Below are 21803 nucleotides of genomic sequence, written 5' to 3' on the forward strand. Positions count from 1 at the left end.
GGCGCGCGCGGCTGCTGCTCCTGGCCCGGCCCCCTCGAGCTTCCCATAGCTGGTGCAGCCGCCGCTTCTTCCAGCTAGCTGGGAAACAGGGGCTTCTCTGCCGCCCTCGCCGCGTCTGATCCTTTCTGCCAGGAGCGTGCGATCCTCCGGCAGCTGAGGACCGCTCCTCAGCCAGCCAAAGAGGGGGTGGGGTAGAGTAGATCCACACCCCCAGCTATTGAAATCTACTCGATCGGCAGGCGATCGCCGCAGTAGCGGCGGCCACAAGCGCAGAGGCGCGATGGTTTGCGGCGGCTTCTCCTGCTCCAAGAACTGCCTGTGCGCCCTCAACCTGCTCTATACGGTGAGTGGAGGCGCACGTCGGGGGGAGCCGGGCGGGGCGCGGCGCGTCTCCCTGGCCCACGCGGGGAGCCTGGCGCGCCTCTTTTCCCTCGCCGCCCGGAGGCATTCGGCCCCACCTCTCCCTTTCTCCGGTGGGTCGGGAAAGGGCCACCTTTGAGGCCTGGGCGGTCGCCAAGCGGAGCCTCCCGAGGTGGCCTGGGAAACCGGGTAGCCAACGGCCCCTGAAAAGCCGCCCGGCCCCTTAGGCGCGCCGGCTGCACCTGTTGGGGTGAGGCGGAGGAAGGGGCCAGCTTGCAATCCGCTCCCTTTCTCCGCCTTGACGCCGGTGTAAAGGGCTGCGTGGCCACAAGCCTGGTTTTTTTTGGGGGGGGGGGTCCCTTTTCCGGAAGCGAGCTCCTCGCTTGGTTTTTTTGGGTGGCGCTGAAATTTCCCCCATCGAGTTTGCCCACCTTGCCCCTATGCCTTTAACACGAGTGCAGAGCAGGCAGTAATAATTCAGCGTGGTCTCTCCCCCTCCCAGCAGTGGGGGAAGCTTCACTTGTTGAGCTTCTGCCTGCTAGGCATCGGTTTCCAGGAACAAGCAGACACCTGCCAGGAGAAAATGGCAAAAGCGGTGCTGTGGGTCATATTGAGCTGGAAAATCTTCCATGACGTAGCCTTATATTCAAAAAAAGAACTGGGCCAGGCAGCAGGTAAACTTGACATCTACCTTTCCCCCTTAGCTCTTATCCTTTACATGCCATGTTTACTACACCTGCCAGGTGAGGAAGTCAATTCTGCCCTGTGAACCTTATAAACTCCCTAGTTTCCAAGGTACTGCAGGATATTAGCTGCAATCCTTTCTAGCTCTTACCTGGGAGTAAATTTCACTGAACTGGATGGAACTGAGTAGACATGCTTAGGATTGTGATGCCTGCCTTGCTTTTCCCCCTTTGTTTTGTTGTTTCAAAATAGTAACATATCAATACTATGGAAAATGGTCTCTTACGTTTCTGATTATGTTGATATATTTTTTTGAATGCCACAGGCTTTATTAATCTCTTGAACCTATTTTACGTATTCAATCCCTTTCACTTTAAAACACATAAAGAAAAGTAATTTCCTCCTAAATGTAAGTGTTGTGCTTTTGTTTAGGAAGCTTGCCTGTAAGCCATGTGATCACAGCTTTTATTCTTTGTTTCCCTGATGTGGCAGCAGTGAACTCTTTAATCTGTTTAAGATGCCCTGTATCTCTGTGTTTTGACTGGGACTGTAGGTTGGACAAAACTTTTGTTTGCTTTCTTAAAAACAAAACTGCTGGTATGGATCCCTAAGTGCAGTTGTATTTGAAAGTAAGCTCCATTGAAATCAGTGGAAGCTACTTCTGGCTAACTGAGCCAGTAGTAGGAACCTACGCACTTAAGTGGGCCAGAATTACTTTAGTTTACAAAATGCTTTACAGTCTTTGCTGTTACTTCATATAGTGCTGGGGTCTCCAAGACGGTGCCCATGTGAAATGGATATTTTGAGCTGCCAGTGGAAGTTCCTTAAGCTTCCAAATATGTCTCCGGCCCCCAAAAGATTGAGGACTGGTATAGCACAATGGTAATTTAGAATTGAACAGAATTAATCAGTCATTATTATTTTCTAGGAAAAAATGGTGCTGGTACTTACCACAAAGTGCCATACTTTTAACATTTGAAGAAAAAAGTGCTGGTACTACTGACCCCTGAGTACGCCCCCCACTCCCACCCAAAAGCACTGGAATTAGGGCACAGACCATATCAAAATAGAACAGGATAAAATACTGTACAACGTGATATCCGTCTGGAAGTGAAACATGTTTAAACAGTTAATCTACAGAAATTGCTGTTGCAAAATGTGACACTGGATCATAGATAGCTTAAATGACTTTAAAAGGGAGTTGGGCAAATTCTCTCCATAGGCGGTCAGTGGCCGCAAGTCAGGATCAATATATATCCCACTTCCAGGTTCAGAGATTAGATTGAGTCTGAATACTAGTTGCTAGGGAGTGGGCAGTTGCCCTCATGACCTGCTTGTGGACTTAGAGAAGTCCATTGGTTGACTGCTGTGGAAGACATTCTCCTGGAGTAGATAGACTTCATATGAACTACCTTAGAGTAATCTCACATTCCACAGACGCTTCCACAAACAGAATTGGTGGATCCCTGTGCCCACTTCTTACAGCAGTTGCTCCCCCCCCCCAAATAATCAGGGCCATCTTTAGCATATGCGCCACCGGAGGGCAAAGATCTGCCCAGTGCCCCCAAACTTAGTTTTGCCACCCCAAAATTAACTTTTATTGAGTTTTTTGGGGGAAGGGGGGAAGCCAAAGTTGTTGACCTTTTTTTAGGGGGGGCCAACTCACAGTTGTTAAGCTTTTTGGCTGCAGTAATCCCTTGGAATTGTTGTTAAGCTCACCTGTAACAATGATGAATTGGAAAAAAACGCTTTTGTTTCCTGACTTGTCGGGAACATTTGACGCTACGGAGTAACAGAGCAACGGGGGGGGGGGGGGAGGGAGGAGACTTTTGTTCCATTGCACCCCTGAGTAAAGATGGCCCTGTAAATTATGATGGTTACATTTGGGAAACAATATTAGTCCTGCAATGCAGTAACATCACTTTCTGAATTGCATCCTAAAAAACAAGCTCAAGTATTGTTACTCTAGAGAATAATACTGCTTCAAGTCTTCCCATGTGTACACTTACCAGCATCAGTCATGGTCAAGAGAGAGGTACCCCTAGCTTTAAAAAGAAAAAAAGACAAACTTTAAAGGAAAAGAACTAAAAGGAAAATCCAAAAGGAACCAAACTAAAAAGGGAAAGCTGAAAGGAATCAGAAAAGTTAAGGCAGTGCATAATCCTGAGAGTCTGAGAGGAAGCATACTGACAACTGAGTTGGAGGGGGAATAGAATGAAGTGGCGGGAAAGAAAGGAGGCAAAAAAGATATGTAGAAAGAATATTTGCATAGGTCTTTCCTTGGTCCACACTGAAAAATGTCCTCAGGGACAGAACAGAGAGTTCTCCATAGACATTGACGGACATATCCAAGATTTTAATGTAACTGGTGGACTTTTTTTCCCTCAGGGTGGGGAGGAAGCCAAAATGGAAGACAGAGGAGACAGTCAACTAAAAATATGCCAGTGAGACTTTAGAGCAGTCTTTCTCAACATTGAGTCCCCAGATGTCCCCTAGCTAGCAAGACCCAATGGTCAGGGATGAGAAAGGTTGAGAAAGGCTGCCTTAAAGTGGTATGAGATGCTGACTGACTGACTGGAGGAGTAGAGGAAAGCCTGGGGTGGATACAATGGAGCAGGATCTCACCTGTGCTATTAGAAAAAGAAAAAGCTGACCATGCTGTGTCAGCCAGGGTTGTATCCCTTCCAAGGACGTTCTTCGTAAAATGTCAAAAGCCACACCGTACACTACATCCTGACACAAACATGTGAAAACATCACAGATACATGTGTGTGATTTGGATACTGTGGGCAAGGATGTAACCATGGCAAAGGTACATACCTTGCCCCGTAATGTGTGGAACATCTCCGGGTCTGGCCATTTGTCATCTGCTAGGCATTTAATTACGGGACGCGTAAGTTACACCTTTCAGCTCAGTTTGATTACCTGCCTTTATGTACTTGGATCAGGGAACTGGAGTAGGCAGGGGAACAAGATCAAGGAGACTGGTAAACAAGGTGTTTGAATAATGCTGGACTCCGGAGAGCTATTTAGGGATTTCCAAGGGATTACTGCAGCCATTTGAAGTTAAAATTTGATACTGGTTAAAAATCCGGACGCTTGAGTAGTTTTTGAAATTAATTAACTAGAAGAATCGCGGCATTCTTTATAGCACTCAGGGTGGGCTGCAATAATGTAAATGATAATATCAGGTTGTGCTGGAGCAGCTCTGTTGGTTAGAGCGTGGTGCTGGTAACACCAAGGTTGCAGGTTCGATCCCCGTGTGGGATAGCTGCATATTCCTGCATTGCAGGGGGTTGGACTTGATGATCCTCAGGGTCCCTTCCAACTCTAGGATTCTATGTTGAAATGCTGGGAGAAAAATAAAACAACACTACAATTAAACAACGGAAGAGCAATAACTTTGTTATCTGCTGTACCTGTCTGCCTAGAAACAGGATGGGGTGGGTGGGTGGGTGGTATCCATCCCTTGAAAAGATCTTAACAGGGCATGTTAAATGTCTGCAGGAATACACTCCTGAGGGATTCCTGCTATCTTGGCAGGGGCACAGAGTAAGCCCTCTGCTGTGTCCAGTTGTGCAGGGGTGGGGAATCTTTGACCGAAGGACCCCTCCAGGACTTTGAAACTGGCCCTTGGGACTCTCTAAGCCTTGCCTCCTCCCAGACCACCCTCCTCATAAACCCTCAAGTGTTTTTGCCTGGCTGGAATGTGTCCTTGAACTGCGATGCGTATCTAGAAGCTCCTGACTTTTGCATGGGCGGAATGTAGCTTTCCGTCCAAGGGTGAGTCACATCCTTTGCTCTGCCCCTGTTTACTTTTCACCCAGCCTACTTTTGCTTCTGGCCCTGCCTGCCACACTGGCAGGTTCCCCACCTGCCACTCCAACTCCCCCAGAAGGTTTTCATGGGGGATTGTGGCCCTCTGACCTAAAAATGTCACTCCCCTCCCTGCAGTTGTGCTTCAAAAAAACCAACAACAAAAAAACCACACTAGTCTGCTCAACAGCTCTTATGGAGTAAACAGGCTTGTATGGCAGAATAATCGTATGTAAGTAGTGTTTTACCTTCACAGCACCAGGTTAGGCTCATATAGACAGACTGTATGTAAGGAGCCATCGTTCAGTGGGTAGAGGACCATGCTTTGCGTGCTGAAAATGGCTGGAGTGGGATGGGGGAATCAGGTAATAAGTGATGGGAAGGAATCACTAGCACACGCATCCCCAAACTTGGCCTTCCAGATGTTTTGGGACTACAGTTCCCATCATCCCTGACCACTGGTCCTGTTAGAAGAAGAGGAGGAGTTTGGATTTGATATCCTGCTTTATCACTACCTGAAGGAGTCTCAAAGCGGCTAACATTCTCCTTTCCCTTCCTCCCCCACAACAAACACTCTGTGAGGTGAGTGGGGCTGAGAGACTTCAGAGAAGTGTGACTAGCCCAAGGTCACCCAGCAGCTGCATGTGGAGGAGCGGAGACATGAACCCGGTTCCCCAGATTATTGAGACTTCTGCTCTTAACCACTACACCACACTGGCTAGGGATGATGGGAGTTGTAGTCCCAAAACATCTGGAGGACCGAGTTTGGGGGTGCCTGCACTAGCAGATGTTCTCCAGGGTCTCAGAGTCTGTAATGCAAGGCTACATGGATAAAGAGCCTGACCTGAAATAGGGACCTCTCTAATTTCTGTGGTAATCTTGTGAGCTTTGTATCTGAATTGGCTGAGTATGAGTTGTATCCTTTTCAAGGCACCCTAGAATGCACCTCATGGAGAACTCCCTGCTTCATTGGGGCCCTTTGCAACATGGATGCTCTGGACAGCTGCTTTGGGTGCTTGTACCTAATTTCTAGTTCTGGTTACTTAACACCCGACTTGGGTTGGCTTTACTGCTGGGAGTCAAGCCCTTTAAAAAAGAAAGAACCGTTTATTATGACTTTACATATCAAAGAAAAACAAACAAAGAAACAAAACTCAGAGCTTATATACACCTACTTGGTTACAGCAAATGTAAGAGAAAAACATGTAGCTGACAGAAAATGTTTCACAAATGTACAGGCCACAACACATACAAAAATAGACACTAACTGAAACAATTGGGGAACCCTCATAGAAGTACTCAACCAGCCAAACGTAAAAAGAAGAAAATTAACTCAGTCCTCCTATAATATCTCTGCGTAAAGCCCCACATGAGTTGATGAAGGAAGTCCTAATCATGCCCTTTCCCCAAAACATAATAAATTAAACTAACCATTGTACACGAACACACACAAACATTTTCCCCTCTCCTTGGATTTTCCCCCTCAGCTGGCAAGTAAGTTTTTCCGTAAGGGATTCCCATGTGGGGGATTCCCTGGTCTTGAATGGGGTAACTGTGCCCCTGAAGGACCAGGTGCGCAGCCTGGGAGTCATTTTGGACTCACAGCTGTCCATGGAGGCGCAGGTTAACTCTTTGTCCAGGGCAGCTGTATACCAGCTCCACCTGGTACGCAGGCTAAGACCTTACCTGCCCGCAAACTGTCTCGCCAGAGTGGTGCATGCTCTAGTTATCTCACGCTTGGACTACTGCAACGCGCTCTGCGTGGGGCAACCTTTGAAGGTGACCCGGAAACTGCAATTAATCCAGAATGCGGCAGCTAGACTGGTGACTGGCAGTGGCCGCCGGGACCACATAACACCGGTTCTGAGAGATCTGCATTGGCTCCCAGTACATTTCCGAGCACGATTCAAAGTGTTGGTGCTGATCTTTAAAGCCCTAAATGGCCTCGGTCCTGAATACCTGAAGGAGCGTCTCCACCCCCATTGTTCAGCCCGGACACTGAGATCCAGCGCCGAGGGCCTTCTGGCGGTTCCCTCATTGCGAGAAGTGAGGCTGCAGGGAACCAGACAGAGGGCCTTCTCGGTAGTGGCACCCGCCCTGTGGAACGCCCTCCCATCAGATGTCAAAGAGATAAACAATTACCTGACATTCAGAAGACATCTTAAGGCAGCCCTGTTCAAGGAAGTTTTTAATATGTAACGCTGTACTGTTTTTAACACTTGATTGGGAGCCGCCCAGAGTGGCTGGGGAAACTCAGCCAGATGGGCGGGGTATAAATAATAAATTATATAAGGGTCAGGGCCAAGCCTTTCTGATGTAGTTGCTGCACCCGCAGCCTCAATTTGATTGGAACATGGCATTGACCTGCTAGTTTCCTTGAGGAAGCTTCTGTTGTGTTGTAACATAATAGCCGTTCATGCACACGGACAGGTGGAACATTTGGCATCAATAATGGATTGAGCTAAACCAGGCATGTCCAAAGTCTGTTTCGTGGCCCTAATCCTGCCCCCACGGCCCTTCACTTCATCAAATCTGGCCCTCTTTGAAAAAGTTTGGACACCACTGAGCTAAACCATTCCTTCCCTTAGGCAAAGTGGGTAGGGGCACATTCGTGACTGGCTTGCACAACTGGATAAGTGGTTTAGGCAATTTTTTAGAGCGGGGACGGAGAATGGTTTTCAGCCAGAAGGCCACATTTCCTTCTTGGCAACCTTTCAAGGACCACATGTCAGTGAATGCCAGAGGCAAAAATGTGCCGAGAAACCAATGTAAATGTTACCTTTATACGGTAGACTAGTTTCTACGCACATTCTCACATCCCTCTCTGTCCAGGAAAGCAAGAAATCATTAGTGTTTTGCTACACATTTCAGTCAGAAGGGAAAACACAGGGTGTGAAGCAGAGCAGGGGGGATTTGTGGCCTGAGGAGACTTCTGAGGGTCCCATTCAGCCTCCAGCTCTGCAGTTCCCTGCCACTGCTTCAGATGGTTGCAGATTGCAGATTTTTCTAGCTTATGTTGCAAGAAAGATGTTTCTAATAAGTGTTTGTTGCTTATTTAGGCTGTTGTCCTATGCTTGGGAGTGTGTTGTTGAACACAGTACCCATTTACTTGAGAGTAAGCCACCACTGAATTCAGTGGAGTTTTCTGCAGCATTAGTATGGATTGACCTATAAGAATCACCAAATCTCCAATTTTGTTATCAAGCGGTGAGCATGTTACTCAAGAGACTGTATGGTGGTTCTTGGCTTTTATTTAGGAAACTTGGGGACCTTTTTACCAATTTTGCTTTAAAAGAATTAATTCTTGCGCAGAAATCACTGGGAGCTTTCAAAGGCGATGTGACAGGCGAATGTAAAAAATGTGACTGCCGTTCACATGTGTATATTTAGGCTCCTAATGGAGTACCGTATTTTTCGCCCTATAGGACGCACTTTTTCCCCTCCAAAAATGAAGGGGAAATGTGTGTGCGTCCTATGGGGCGAATGCAGGCTTTCGCTGAAGCCTGGAGAGCGAGAGGGGTCGGTGTGCACCGACCCCTCTCGCTCTCCAGGCTTCAGGAAGCTATCCGCAAGTCTTGCAAGCCCAGCGGGAGGTCCCGCGGGCTCGCAAGGCTTGCGGGCAGCAGCCTGCAGCCCAAAAGCTCGGGGGACAGCGGGGAGGTGCAGCGCCGCCACCCCGCTATTCCCCGACCTGATCTGGAGGCTGGCGGGCGGGGGGGGAGAAGCAAGCTTCCTTCTCCCCCCTGCCAGCCCCACAAGCTCGGGGGATAGCGGGGAGGCGGAGCACCGCCACCCTGCTATTCCCCGACCTGATCTGGAGGCTGGCGGGGGGGGAGGAGAAGCAAGCTTGCTTCTCCCCCCCCGCCAGCCCCACAAGCTCGAGGGATAGCGGGGAGGCGGAGCGCCGCCACCCCGCTATTCCCAGACCTGGTCTAGCCCCACAAGCTCGGGGGATAGCAGGGAGGCGGAGCGCCGCCACCCCGCTATTCCCCAACCTGATCTGCAAGCCGCTGCCCCGCGGAGGATAGAGAGGCTGTCCCTGAAGGCAGAAGAGGGAGACGGAGCGCTCCGTCTCCCTCTTCTAGCTTGGGGATGGCTGCGCAAACCTGGGGGGGGGGGGAGGAATAAATTTTTTCCCCTTGATTTCCCCCCCAAAAAACTTGGTGTGTCCTATGGGCCGGTGCGTCCTATAGGGTGAAAAATACAGTATACAGCAAGAAGCCCTCATTCCTTTCTTTGGTGACACCTTGATAAATGTAGGCCCCTCCCTTCATAAAAGATTTTTGACTTCATGGGATGTTTTGATATGCCAGACAATAAGTAGTTAGCAATACTTGTGCAGTCAACCAACATCTCAACCTGCTTGGCATATCTCATAGAAGATGTGTGAGCTACACCAAAGGCCCTTGTAATAACTCCTATAACTTAGAAGGTGCGTGGATGACTCAAGCCTGCTTCACAAGATGGCCCTGATGACCAATGGAAAAATACAATGGGAACTATTGAATTCTGGCTTCTTTCGAAAGTTGGTGGTTCTTGTTTTTGTGAATTGTATTAGCAGACTTCCTTGTTTAGAGTACTGGAGGAAATCATTACTGGTTTGGGAAGAACCTTCTTTGAAAATCGAAACCATCAACTTATGTTGCAGTTCAGTCTGTTCATTTCCTAGGTGAACCTTCAAACATCAGACACTTCTGCAAGATAAATTCTTGGCCTTCTCAGTTCACTGCTATCTAACGTTGCCTTCACTTCTCCTACATTATAGGCGAGACTTAGGTGGCTCAAACTTACTGTGGTTTACGGAAACACAGGAAAGGCAGGAGCTTCCTGCATATAAAACATGACCTTGCAAGCTGACCTAGCTGAACCTAATCTTCCACTTCAAAATGTCATCCAGAACAGGAAAAACAGCTGTATCCCCAAGGTTTTCAAACTTGCTTTGATCAAATTCAGACAAGAAGGGCTTGGTGAGAGTAAAAAGCTGTCTTCCTATTAACAATATTGGATGCACTCTTCCCAGCAAATGACGTCTCTTAGGTCAAGTCTTCATCTCGCTGCCTCCTGTGTCAGCAATATAGAGAATGCTGAAGATAACAAGTTGGCAGCTCAGTCTGCAGTTACGCTTCTGTGGTGTGAGATTTCTCAAGCTGTTTGAACAGCCGAGGATCGCAATTAATTTCCTGTGCGACTTAATTGTTGTGAATTTAAAGCATTTCTCTTCACTTGCTCATGGGTGTCGAAACAATGCACCTAACAAATCAACAACATATTATTCATCCTTCTGGGTCATTGCACAACGGCCTGGTCTGACCCTCCTAGTAGAATATTTCCAAGAATGTTATAGGATTGATACCTGCCCATGAGAAAAAATTCCCTACCCCTCTCCCTCGGCTGTTTGTAGGCACTGGTGACTTGAAAGAACTCATCCCAGTTGGCAGAAAGTCTGTTTTGCTTGGAGTAACAATCTTTTCCTGGTTGTCTGGGACAAATAGATGGAAGTTCATAATGGAAGCTCCATGGAAGCAAAACTTGTATAAAAGGAAAATGGACATGAAGGCTATTTTCCTTCCATCCACTGCTCATCCATGTGCCCCCCCCCATTCTTCCTCTCTTTTTAAAAACACACACACCAAAACTTTCACTTAAAGTTTTCAACATGAGCTATGTAACCCAATCCTTAGCTTGATAATTTTATTCTATTTATTTATGTATTTCATAAAATTTATATACCAATTGATTGTTTAAAAAAACAAAAAACCTCAGAGCAGGACAAAACAATGACATTATCAGTAAAAAAACACAAAACACCAGTTAAAAACAGCTATTTTAAACACTTTAAAAACAAGCAAACTCCACATTAAGCTAAAATCCAGATTAAAGTACCTGTTATCATTCTACATATCTGGATAGGCTTGCAAAAAAAACCAAAAACCTTTTTGCAGGCACTACAAAGAAGTGCTGTGAAGGCGCCTGCCTGTTGTCAATTGGCAGAGAGTTCCAAAGGTCAATTTTGTACAGATGCGGAGTGAGTATTACATGCCACTGTTCTGCAGTGTGGAGCAGTCGAGTGGGTATATATGGGGTAATGTGATCTTGCAGGGAAACTGTTCCCAAAATATTAAGGTCCCAAATTATACTAAAGGTAAGACCTTGAACTTAGCAGTAAGCTTCACCGAGCTCTGTGGGACTAATTGCAATGTGCATGGATTTCATCTTTATATCTTTCTCTCTTTTTTGCTTTTTAGGAAATCCCAGTAATCCCTTTTCTTCTCTCGCTTTCCTTCCAGTTGGTGAGCCTGCTGCTGATTGGAATCGCAGCATGGGGCATTGGTTTTGGCCTCATCTCCAGCTTTCGGGTGGTCGGAGTTGTCATTGCTGTGGGGATATTTCTCTTCCTGATTGCTCTGGTGGGGTTGATCGGCGCCATCAAACACCACCAGGTGTTGCTCTTCTTCGTATCCTTTGACCTGGGCAGTTTTTCTAACACACGACCCATTTTCCACGGAGCTATTTGTAACCCTATTTCCCCCCTTCATCTGCCTCGACGACTCTTTGCATTGCACCTCAGTCTAAATGCGCAGAGTCACCTAAAGCACAAGGAACATTGATCACATGGTTGGCCCTTGACCCAGTTATGACATTTTTACTTTTCCCCAAAAAAAGCTGTTTCGTAAAGCAAACAGTTCTCCACCTATAAATGGATCACAAGACGGTGGTGGTACAACTGGTTTCCTTGAAATAGTTACAGATCACCGATAAGGAATGCCAGCTTGTTTTCTGGGCTTTCTGAAGCAATTATATATCTTACGCTTCCAGCAACAATCCTGTTTTCTTCTAGAAGGCAGCACTGCTTATGTCACAGACAAGATTGTAGGGTGCATACTTAGAAGCCCAGCGAGAGAAGAACTCTTGTACATGGGAGACCTGCTTGCCCTTTCCCAGCTGCCTAAAAGCCCTGCTTGAATTACTTATCTAGCTGCTTCCCAGCTGGAATAGATTTATCATGTACATATACTGGCTATGGCATGATCTGTCCACTGCTAGACTTTTCATCCATGCATTTCCTCCCTACAGAAAGTGCATTTAGACTTGCAAGTGTCCAGTGTATGCCTAAAATTAACATTTAAAGCCGCCTCTGAGATAGTTTCGGAGTTAGTGACAAGGGACAGGGACTTTTTGGTTGTGACCTTCCACTTAGGGAATAATTTTCCCAGTGAGGCCCACCTGGTGCCAACATTCCTATCTTTTCAGCACCAGATTAAGACACTCCTCTGCTTAGATTTGCTGGTCTGTGGTGGACTGTTCATTATTAACTACCAGCTTCTAATGGTCTTTGGTTATTGATTATGTATTGTGCTGATATTGATTGTGCCAACCTTTATGGGGCAAGGTGTGTTTGTAGTTTGTGTGTGCATAATATGAATTAATTGTTTTTGTTTTTATTGCCTCATTCTAAATTTTGGATGTTTTATACTTTTGTAAGTTGCGATGTCTGGGGTTTTTTTTAAATCGCATGAGAAATATGATGATAAATGTTAATATTAATTATATATATTTTTTATTAATAACTTGCATCAGCCCCAGCCAGTATGAGCAATGGTCAGGGATGATGAGCATTGCTATCCAGCGAGCTATAGATTCTCCGCCCCAATGTAGGAAAAATGATTTTTATTTATTTTTTAATTGTAAAAATATTTATATTCCACTATTGCATTAAAAAAAAGCAAAGTGGTTTACAACAATAATACATAAAATCGTGCAAATAAAATAAAATATTAAAAAAATCAGCTCACTGTTATGGAAAGATGTGTTCTTAATTGCCTGCGTAGGCCTGGTGGAATAGAAGAGTTTTCAGCAAAGGTTTAAAAGTTGAAACGGAAGGCACCTGATGAATGTCTGTTAGCACAGTATTCCCCAATATCAGGTCCAAGAAATGAAGGACTCTATTTCTTTGTCATCATGAAATGGGCTTCCACCAATTTGGGTAACAGCCAGTGATCCTCCCTGTAGATGATTCTATAGCTGGGAAGAAAAGTGGTTACTCACTAAAATACTTCAGGTTACAATCCCAGATTCACTTACTTGGGGTAAGTCCCATTGAACTTGCACTCAGTGGGGCTTACTTATGAGTAGACATGCATAGAATGGCTCATCTGACTGCTGCCAGCATTTTGGACAGAATGGTGTCAGTAGAGAGTTTGCCCCCTACACCATCCCACCCTTTCTTTGATAAGAAACAAAATACCTTCTTTCTGCTTAAAAATGATTGATGGGTAATAAATCCCGCCCTCCATTGCATTTGTGTCATGTGGGGGCTTAGCAAAGGCACTTCCAGTAATGAGGCTTAGGAATGCCACTTGTCAGTAGAGGTAATATGAAGAAATGATTGAACCAAGATTGATTAAAGAGCAACTTGATCCAAGGCAGGCAGACTGGCAGGCTAGTCAATCAACCAAAACAGAGAATAGTCTAGAGTAGATTGTTTCTGATTCTCCCCTTTAATGGCACCAGAAAAAAATCCTCTTGTCTTTGATGATTACCTTACTTTGCCTCTTGACTGGACTCCATCTCTTCCAAGCCAAGAGAGCCAAGTTTCTTGGCTAAAGAACCCCATTTCGTGCATACAGTTAACTTTGCGTTTTCTTTAATGATACACATGATCTTGTTGACCTTAACTACGTAACTTCAGTATATGATTATTCTCTTGCTAGTGTTTATTATACAGTTTTCGGTCTCCTGTGCTTGTTTGACATTGAACAAGGAACAGCAGGTAAGCGATGGCTTGTGACTTCTTTGCCTAAAACCGCTCACAGCCGTGGCTAAATCTGTGCGCTGCTTTTCCATATAGAAGCGCCTAGAGTGTCTTGCAACAGGGCAAGAGCAGGAATATGTGTTATTGCTAGAAATAATCTTGTAACTATTCAATTCAAAACATACAGAGCAATCAAAATAGTTTTTCTCTAGTAGCATTTAAAATTGGTTAAAGAGTAGGCAAGTTCAATCATTAAAACTCATTGTCCACTGATAAGATCAAGCTTCAATTATATAAGCCCAAGAAACTGGGCAGTGGGTGGTGCTGTGGTCTAAACCACTGAGCCTCTTGGGCTTGCCAATTAGAAGGTTGGCGGTTTGAATCCCTGCGACAGGTTGAGCTCCCGTTGCTCTGTCCCAGCTCCTGCCAACCTAGCAGTTCGAAAGCACGTCAGTGCAAGTAGATAAATAGGTACCACTGTGATGGGAAGGTAAATGGTGTTTCCATGTGCTCTGGCTTCCGTCACGGTGTTCCATTGCGCCAGAAGTGGTTTAGTCATGCTGGCCACGTGACCCGGAAAGCTGTCTGTGGACAAAAGCCGAGTTCCTCGACCTGAAAGTGAGATGAGTGCCGCAACCCCATAGTCACCTTTGACTGAACTTAACCATCCAGGGGTCCTTTACCAATGCCCTTTATACTATACTATAGTTTAGTATAGCAGAAAAAGCTAAAGGACCCATGACAGTTAAGTCCAGTCGTGAACAACTCTGGGGTTGTGGCGCTCATCTCATTTTACTGGCCGAGGGAGCTGGCGTTTGTCCGCAGACAGTTTTTCTGGGTCATGTGGCCAGCACGACTAAACTGCTTCTAGCAAAACCAGAGTGCCACACAGACATGCCATTTACCTTCCTGCCACAGTGGTACCTATTTATCTACTTGCACTTTGGTGTGCTTTTAAACTGTGAGGTTGGCAGGAGCTGGGACCGAGCAACGGGAGCTCATCCCGTTGCGGGGATTCGAACCGCCGACCTACTGATCAGCAAGCCCAAGGCTCAGTGGTTTAGACCACAGCACCACTCGTGCCCCTCTAGTATAGTATAGTACAGATTAACCAACAGTATAACCAGTTACCAGCCCCATGCAAGGGCCAAGACAGGAGCTAGTAGTTGGGTTTCTTACAGCTGTTATGGGATGATGGTTGGTCAGCTAACTACTTTGCTCTCTTGCTCTGTATGTCTTTCCTTCCTCCTGTGCTTGTGTTGTGGACATCAAGAGGCCAGCCTTAAAGCTTGCCCATTAACCCTCCTCCATCTTCCCGAGATGGGCCATCTGCATCTGTCACTGAAGAAAAGAATGGTCCCCTTTCCCAGCAGGCAGATACATGGCGTTATAGAGCTCCACAGCCACTGTCATATATCACCCTCTCTCACACACATATGAACTGTCACAGCTGACACTTATTCCTCCACCCATTACCACTGATGGCTGAATGCTCTGCATGCCACTTGGAAGCTACAGAGGGTCCAGGAATTTTCAAAAGCTGCCACACACTTAGGTATGGCCCAAGCCTCACACCCATCATAGCAGCCATCAAGTTAACCAATCTGACTCTTCCGTGTCAATCTGACCCTCCTTCAAGAAGAAGGATCTGATTTTTGTCTTCCTTCACATCTAAATTTTGGGTTCCTCTACTTGCAGATTAACTGACCCAAACAGAAATTGGGATGTGTACAACTTGAGAGATCTAAATATCTGCTCTGTTAACCTAATATCTTTAAGGATTTTCGCATAGAGAGTTGGAAGTGGCTTCTGCACGTAGCGCTGTTTATTTTGCTGGTTTTTGCCACAACGACTCAGGAAAGTGATTTTGCAATTGTCATAGAAAGCTCATTGAAAAGACCAACATGAGTGTGCTGTAGCCAGGAAAGTAGTAATGCAAAGAATTGTCAGATAATTGAAAACAGCCCATTTACTAGCACATGGCAGAAGTTTAAAGGTTGTGTAACAGAGGAATCCCAGTGCAACAGTTGCACTAGTGGAAGCTTGTTGCACAACAGCTCTTTTGTGCAATCTGTTGTGTGACAACCTTTGGTAGTGTGCTTGCAATTTGCTTTGCACAACAGTGTTCCACCAGTGCAACGTGTATACCACAAAGGGGCTTTAACTTATCACTACGGTGGATACAACCCTAAGTCCCAGGTGGTCAAAGGCATATAAAGATAGGAGTGAAGATAGGAGTGAATGGCTGTGCCCTTCATAAAGCTACAGGGAAACATGAATTTCTTCTGTGTGGTTAGTTCAGATAAAATGTCCAATCTGGAACAATGGTGATAGTGCCGACACATCTTACTATACAATCATGCTGGGGAATAAGAACTGTCATATCAAATGGCTGACAAAGAAAGGGTACCCGCCTTCTAAATAACTTCTTTATGTATTCTAGAGCAAACTTCTAGAAGTTGGGTGGAACAACACAAACAATGCCAAGCAGGATATCGAGAGGAATCTAAACTGTTGCGGATTCAATAATGTCAGTGAAGCGGACACATGCTTGGCCGTGAGTAAACAACTCGGTTCCACTTTCCCCTCCAAAGCCTGTTTTTAGAAGTACTGGGCAGCTAACTCTTATCAAGTATCCACAGTTGCCTGTCTTTGAAAGAAATAATTTGTTTAACTTGCATGTGAGGTACCTGCATTTTATTGGAGTTTAATCACACCTAGAGGGTTTTTATAACTTTCATAACCTTGGGACACTAGTTGCGAATTTTGGCCATTAAATTAGCAGCACCGCGAGGTTTTTGTTTTGTTTTTTTGTTTTGTTTTGTTTTTGAGGGGAAGGACATAAATTAGAAGTATCCCTTGTATAAGGAAAATGATCTTGATGCGTAGGGATATATGACATCTTAAGTGTATTTAATCTTTGCTTCGTTACAGAGCTGTGTTAAGCTACAGTCATGTCGCCCATGTGCACCAATAATCAAAGAATACTCTGGGATGGTGCTGAGATTTGTAGGAGGCATTGGACTCTTCTTTAGTTTCACGGAGGTAAGAAAAACACGGCTTTTGCTTTGTAAAAAGCAACAAGGTTTTTGGGGAGAAGCCTTCAGTGCTAAATGTCTGACGTAAAATAATTGCAAGCTCTCCTCTTGAATCATTGCTACGGGTTTCTGTGGTGGCAAAATTGTCATTTAGTTGATCATTCAACTGATTATTAGTTTGTCAAGTAAGTTACCACTTGGGAAATAATAAGGGTATGTATTTTTTTTTAAAAAAAAAAATCTGAACTGTTTCTGAGGCGTTGTTCATTCGCTGCTTCCATCTGCAATTTGACTCCCGAATTTGACGCCTGTGGAAACAAAATACAAACCACCACAACCAAACAAAGTAGGTCCATCAAGCTTGACATCTACCATTATCTGCTCTATGTAAATACTTATACTGTAGATGTACATAGAGCTCTTTCATGCAAGAGGAGTGTGGCCCAGTTAGATGGAGCTCCCTTCACACACCAGCCAAGTATGCAGACAGGGATTTGCCTCCCTTGCTCACTGTTTCAGTACAACCAGATGGCGGTCTGGCCCCTACTTGGTCTCCCGGGACAGCTATGTTTACTATGTTTTGGCTACTTAGGTAAAATGTGGTGGTGGTAGGATATGGAACTTGAGAACTTTATGATCCCCAACAAATGTTTTATTTCCTCTCTTCTCTTCTTTTCTCTCCCTCCCCTCCCTTTCTTCAGATCTTGGGTGTGTGGCTCACCTACAGATACAGGAACCAGAAGGATCCTCGGGCAAACCCTAGTGCATTTCTTTGACCTGGAAACTTTCTCGGGGGACTGAATATTTCTTTTCCTGTGTTTTTAACCATGAATTCTCTAACAATTGGCTGCTTTCCACATCAGCCTCGGCCTTGTGCACTTGAGATAAGATGGCCTGCCTACAGCTGCTTCTCATCTTGGTTTTTCTTGTCTTGCCCTTGGATTAGCTGGCTTGGAATGTCACCTGTGCCCCTAATCAGAATCTGGATACTTTAGGAATGTGGGGGGAGTTTTGTAGGAGCTCTTCTCATGTTACACTGTCCAACCCTGCATTCTGGTCCTTGACAATTGCTTGCTATTGCCTTCGGTGGGCAAAGAGGAGAAAAGAGATTTCTGATCTGTTTCGTCTGCCAGAAATTCTTTCTGAAAGATCAGTTTTGAATGCCCAAAGCTGCGTTATGAAACCTGATGTAAATTATGATGCTGTTGTTTCCAACTTTGGTATTATGGAGTGTTAAAAAAACCCCACAACCACCACCCAATAATGTAGACATCACGGGATGTAGAAAATCATTTCCCACCCTGTGTTCTGCTTCTCCCCTTGTTTCCATAGGCAATGTGAAAACCTGTGTACATTAGTTAGTGTTGTCCGTCTATTTCAGAATTGCCATGGAAACGTAGTGATTCCATTCCAGAGCCCTGTTTTGTCATTTCACCGCATTAATGGATTGTATGTGAGCTTCTTAATTCACTGCAACTCTGTATACACACACATGAACACGTTGGACTGCAATGGCTCCTTGCCATTCAGAATGGTTAAAATTCATAATAGATTCTGCATTGACTTTAGAGTGTGGCACAAGGGTAGCCAATGTAGTGCCCTTCAGGTGTACTGAATTACATCTCTCACCCCTGACCATTGGGCCCTGCCAACTGGGCTGGTAGAAGGTGGAATCTGACAACATCAGGAGGGCACCATCTTGTTTACCCTTGATACAGAGTTTATCTTCAACATGCAACAAGTGATGATGAACAGGGATATGAAACTTCATTGTATTACCCAATAACTTGCATTTGAATGACCTGTGTGTAGTTTAAAGTGGCTAAAAGAGAGAATAATGTTTAGTTAGCTTGTCACACTAAGAAAAACTAGTCTTGATGCCTAGAGTTCTCATATAAATTTAATCGGTGTAGTAAGTTAATTGTGATACTGCTGTTGGTCTTTAACTAATTATGCTCAGTCATTGCTATTTAAAATACTTTTACCGCACTCGGTATTTGAAATATTTGATCGTAAATGTGAACTAGAACATTACAGTTATGTATCTTTGTAGCACATGGATAGAAAAATAAAACTTTTTTTGGAAGTACGTTGAAAAAAAATCTGGTAGAGTCAAATGTCATGTACTGAAGTTGAGAGCTCACAGTGAAGGGCTGGACTGGAAAGCACTGTGCTTCCTAGTCAAAGCTGTCATTCTAAAATGACGTGCGTGGATCGCTTAAAAAACACACAAAAAACCCCAGCTTGAAGTTAGGCATTGTGCTTTTTTTTAATAGTAAAAGATCTGGGTGAATTATTTCAGGGGTAGGGAGTCTTACAAAATCCCAGAACAAAAACGAGATGCAAGGAAATAACAAATTGCAAAGCAAGACCAGCTGGGTAAACTTATTGCAAGGAACAGACTGTGGAAAGCCTTAATGGAAGCATGCGCTTAAAACTCTGGCACAAGCTAGCACAAGATGCCGTGATGGCCGCCAACGTGAACAGCTTTAAAAGGAACTTAGACAAATCCTCTGAAGGAGTGGACATGCAGTCTGGGGGCTACTTCTGGGCCCATTGCTGATGCTTGAGGCTCAGATGGCCTTGGGGGTGTGGAGTGCCTTCCATCAGCTTCAGCTGGTTGAACATCTGGACAGGGATAGCCTAACATCAGTTGTCTACGTACTGGTAACCTCTAGGTTAGATTACTGCATCATATTATACGTGGGGCTGCCTCTGAAGATGGTCCAGAAACTTCAGCTGGTGCAGAATTCAGTGGCCAGGTTGCTCACTTGGGGCAGGAAAGTTTGAGCATATTACGCCAATCCTGGCCCTACCACACTGGCTGCCCATTTGTTTCCAGCCCCAATTCAAAGTGCTGGTTTAGACCTTTAAAGCCTTACATGGGCTCAGGACTGCAATGCCTCAAGGACCGGCTCTCACAATATGAACTGACCTGGACCCATCACCATCTGACACCCTTCTTCCTGTCCCCCCTACACAAGGAGGGTGGCAACATGTAAGCAAGAGACTCTTTCCAGTGGTTCATAATTTAACAGAACCACCTGCGCCATCAGAGCCTGACAAGGCCCCCAAGATCTCCTGCAATGATTTTGCAAAGTCGCTCAGATTCGGAAAGAGGTGGACTCCACCGTGGGATCAGGGCTGGGGCGGGAGAGTGCTAAAGTCCTGTCTAGTCAAGTTGCATGGGATCAATTCCAATCGGTTACCTCCGAAGATGTGGACAGGCTGCTTGGACAAGTGAAACCAACCACCTGTTCCTTGCTCCTTGCTCATCCTGGCTGATAAAAGCGAGCCGGGAAGGGCTGGGTGATGGGCTCTGCAGGGTGGTGAATGCTTCACTCTGTGAGGGAGTCTTCCCAGCCCCGCTGAAAGAGGCGGTCATTAAACTGCTTCTTAAAAAAACATCTTTGGACCCAGCCTTGGCCCAGTATACCTGAAGGAGTGTCTCCACCCCCATCGTTCAGCAGCCAAGGGCCTTCTGGTGGTTCCCTCACTGCGAGAAATGAGGTTACAGGGAACCAGGCAGAGGGCCTTCTTGGTAGTGGTGCCCACCCTGTGGAAGGCCCTCCCATCAGATGTCAGGGAAATAAACAACTATCTGACTTTTAGAAGACATCTGAAAACAGCCCTGTTTAGGGAAGTTTTTAATGTTTGAAGTTTTATTCTGTTTTTAATGTTCTGTTGAAAGCCGCCCAGAGTGGCTGGGGAAACCCAGCCAGATGGGTGGGGTAGAAATAACAAATTATTATTATTAATACATTTTCTGCAGTGGCTCCCATTTGTGGAATGCTCTCCCCAGGGAGGCTCGCCTGGCACCTTCGTTACATATTTGTATTCACCAGGCAAAGTCATTCATCTTTGCCCAGGCCTTTGGTTAATTAAACAACTTTGTGTATGAGGGGGGAAGTGTATTTTTTTGTTTTTTCTATGTTATGTATTTGTGTGCTTTTATGCTGTAAACTGCCCAGTGCTCCTCAGGTGAAGGGTGGTATAAACATTTTAATAATGATGATGTGTTCTTTTTCCAGAAAAAGAGGTGCCAGAACTCACCTTGAACACCCCCCTCATTCTCTTAGAATGGCAGTGGTGCCCACCTGAGAGGTGCCGGAATTCAGTTCCGGCAAGTTCCACCTGAAAGGAAGTGCTGATGATAATGCTAGCCTGTTAGACTGAGGTACAGTGAAGGATGCTGTCCCTTTGCTGGTGTGTTGAAGTAAGATTCAGGCATTTGTGTGTGTTTTGGAATGGGCAGGAGCAAGCAGAGTATGAAGATTCAGCTGTGGAATGGATGGTGATGTTTGGTTGCCCTGTCTGCCTTTTGTCATCCTGGTCAGGCAATGTACAGCATGAATATTTAAATGCTGGTATTTATTAGGTGACCAGACTTTGGTTGCAAGTTATTTATTTACACGGTCCGATGTAGAATGTGTGACATAACGAGCCAGCTAATCAAACATTAACTATTCAGCACTTTTATGTAAATTAAGACTGCCTGTGAGGTAATGGAGACTTTTCTGGCACACTGACTTGTGGGAAGCCCTCTTTCAACTCACTTAGTTATTTGACTGGTTTTCTTCCATTCAGCAGGAGTAGTTCATATGTTCCTGATGGAATGGGAACATATTTGGCAGGAATGGTTTGAGCCAGAATGAAACCATTCATTCTGGTTTGAGCCAGAATGGGCTCAGTCTGAGGACTCTTGGTCTTTATTGGTCCAATAGACAACCACAGTTGCCTTCAGTTGATAGGCCTCTGTTATTCAAGGACCCATATTTACTTTAGTGCAGGAATGGGGAAATTGTGATCCTCCAAATGCAGTTGGACACTAGTTCCCATCAGCCCCAGCCGGCATGGCCAATAGTCAGGAGTGATGGGAGTAGTAGTCCAACAACATGCAGAGGACTGTAGGTTCCCTGGTCCTGCTTTAACGTGCCAGAAGGAATCACTGAAGAATGGAGTGTGGCTGTTTTTGTGTCTCATCTGAGCCCTTGACTCATTGCAAAAACCCTTTAGCAAATCATCAGCGTTTTGGGAAAAGGGAATCTTCGTTTTCAATATTTGCATCTTGAGGCCGGCATTTTTATGTGGTGGGCAAGGGTCTTGTTGATTCTATTTTAAAATAAATAAATAAACCCAAATATTGGCTTGGT

At 45.3% G+C, this 21803-nt stretch overlaps 1 protein-coding gene across 1 annotated transcript; it reads left to right on the forward strand.

Moving 5' to 3' along the window:
• The first annotated feature begins 24 nt into the window (after positions 1–24).
• Positions 25–18752, forward strand: TSPAN13 (tetraspanin 13). Its single transcript, XM_080975098.1, has 6 exons — positions 25–343; positions 11148–11315; positions 13550–13630; positions 16056–16169; positions 16547–16657; positions 17352–18752. The coding sequence occupies exons 1-6, from the start codon at positions 281–283 to the stop codon at positions 17424–17426; spliced, it is 612 nt and encodes a 203-aa protein (XP_080831224.1). The 5' UTR covers positions 25–280; the 3' UTR covers positions 17427–18752.
• Positions 18753–21803: the final 3051 nt, after the last annotated feature.

Source organism: Podarcis pityusensis, assembly GCF_964106645.2.
Source record: "Podarcis pityusensis genome assembly, chromosome: 12".
In the NCBI taxonomy this organism is placed as follows: domain Eukaryota; kingdom Metazoa; phylum Chordata; class Lepidosauria; order Squamata; family Lacertidae; genus Podarcis; species Podarcis pityusensis.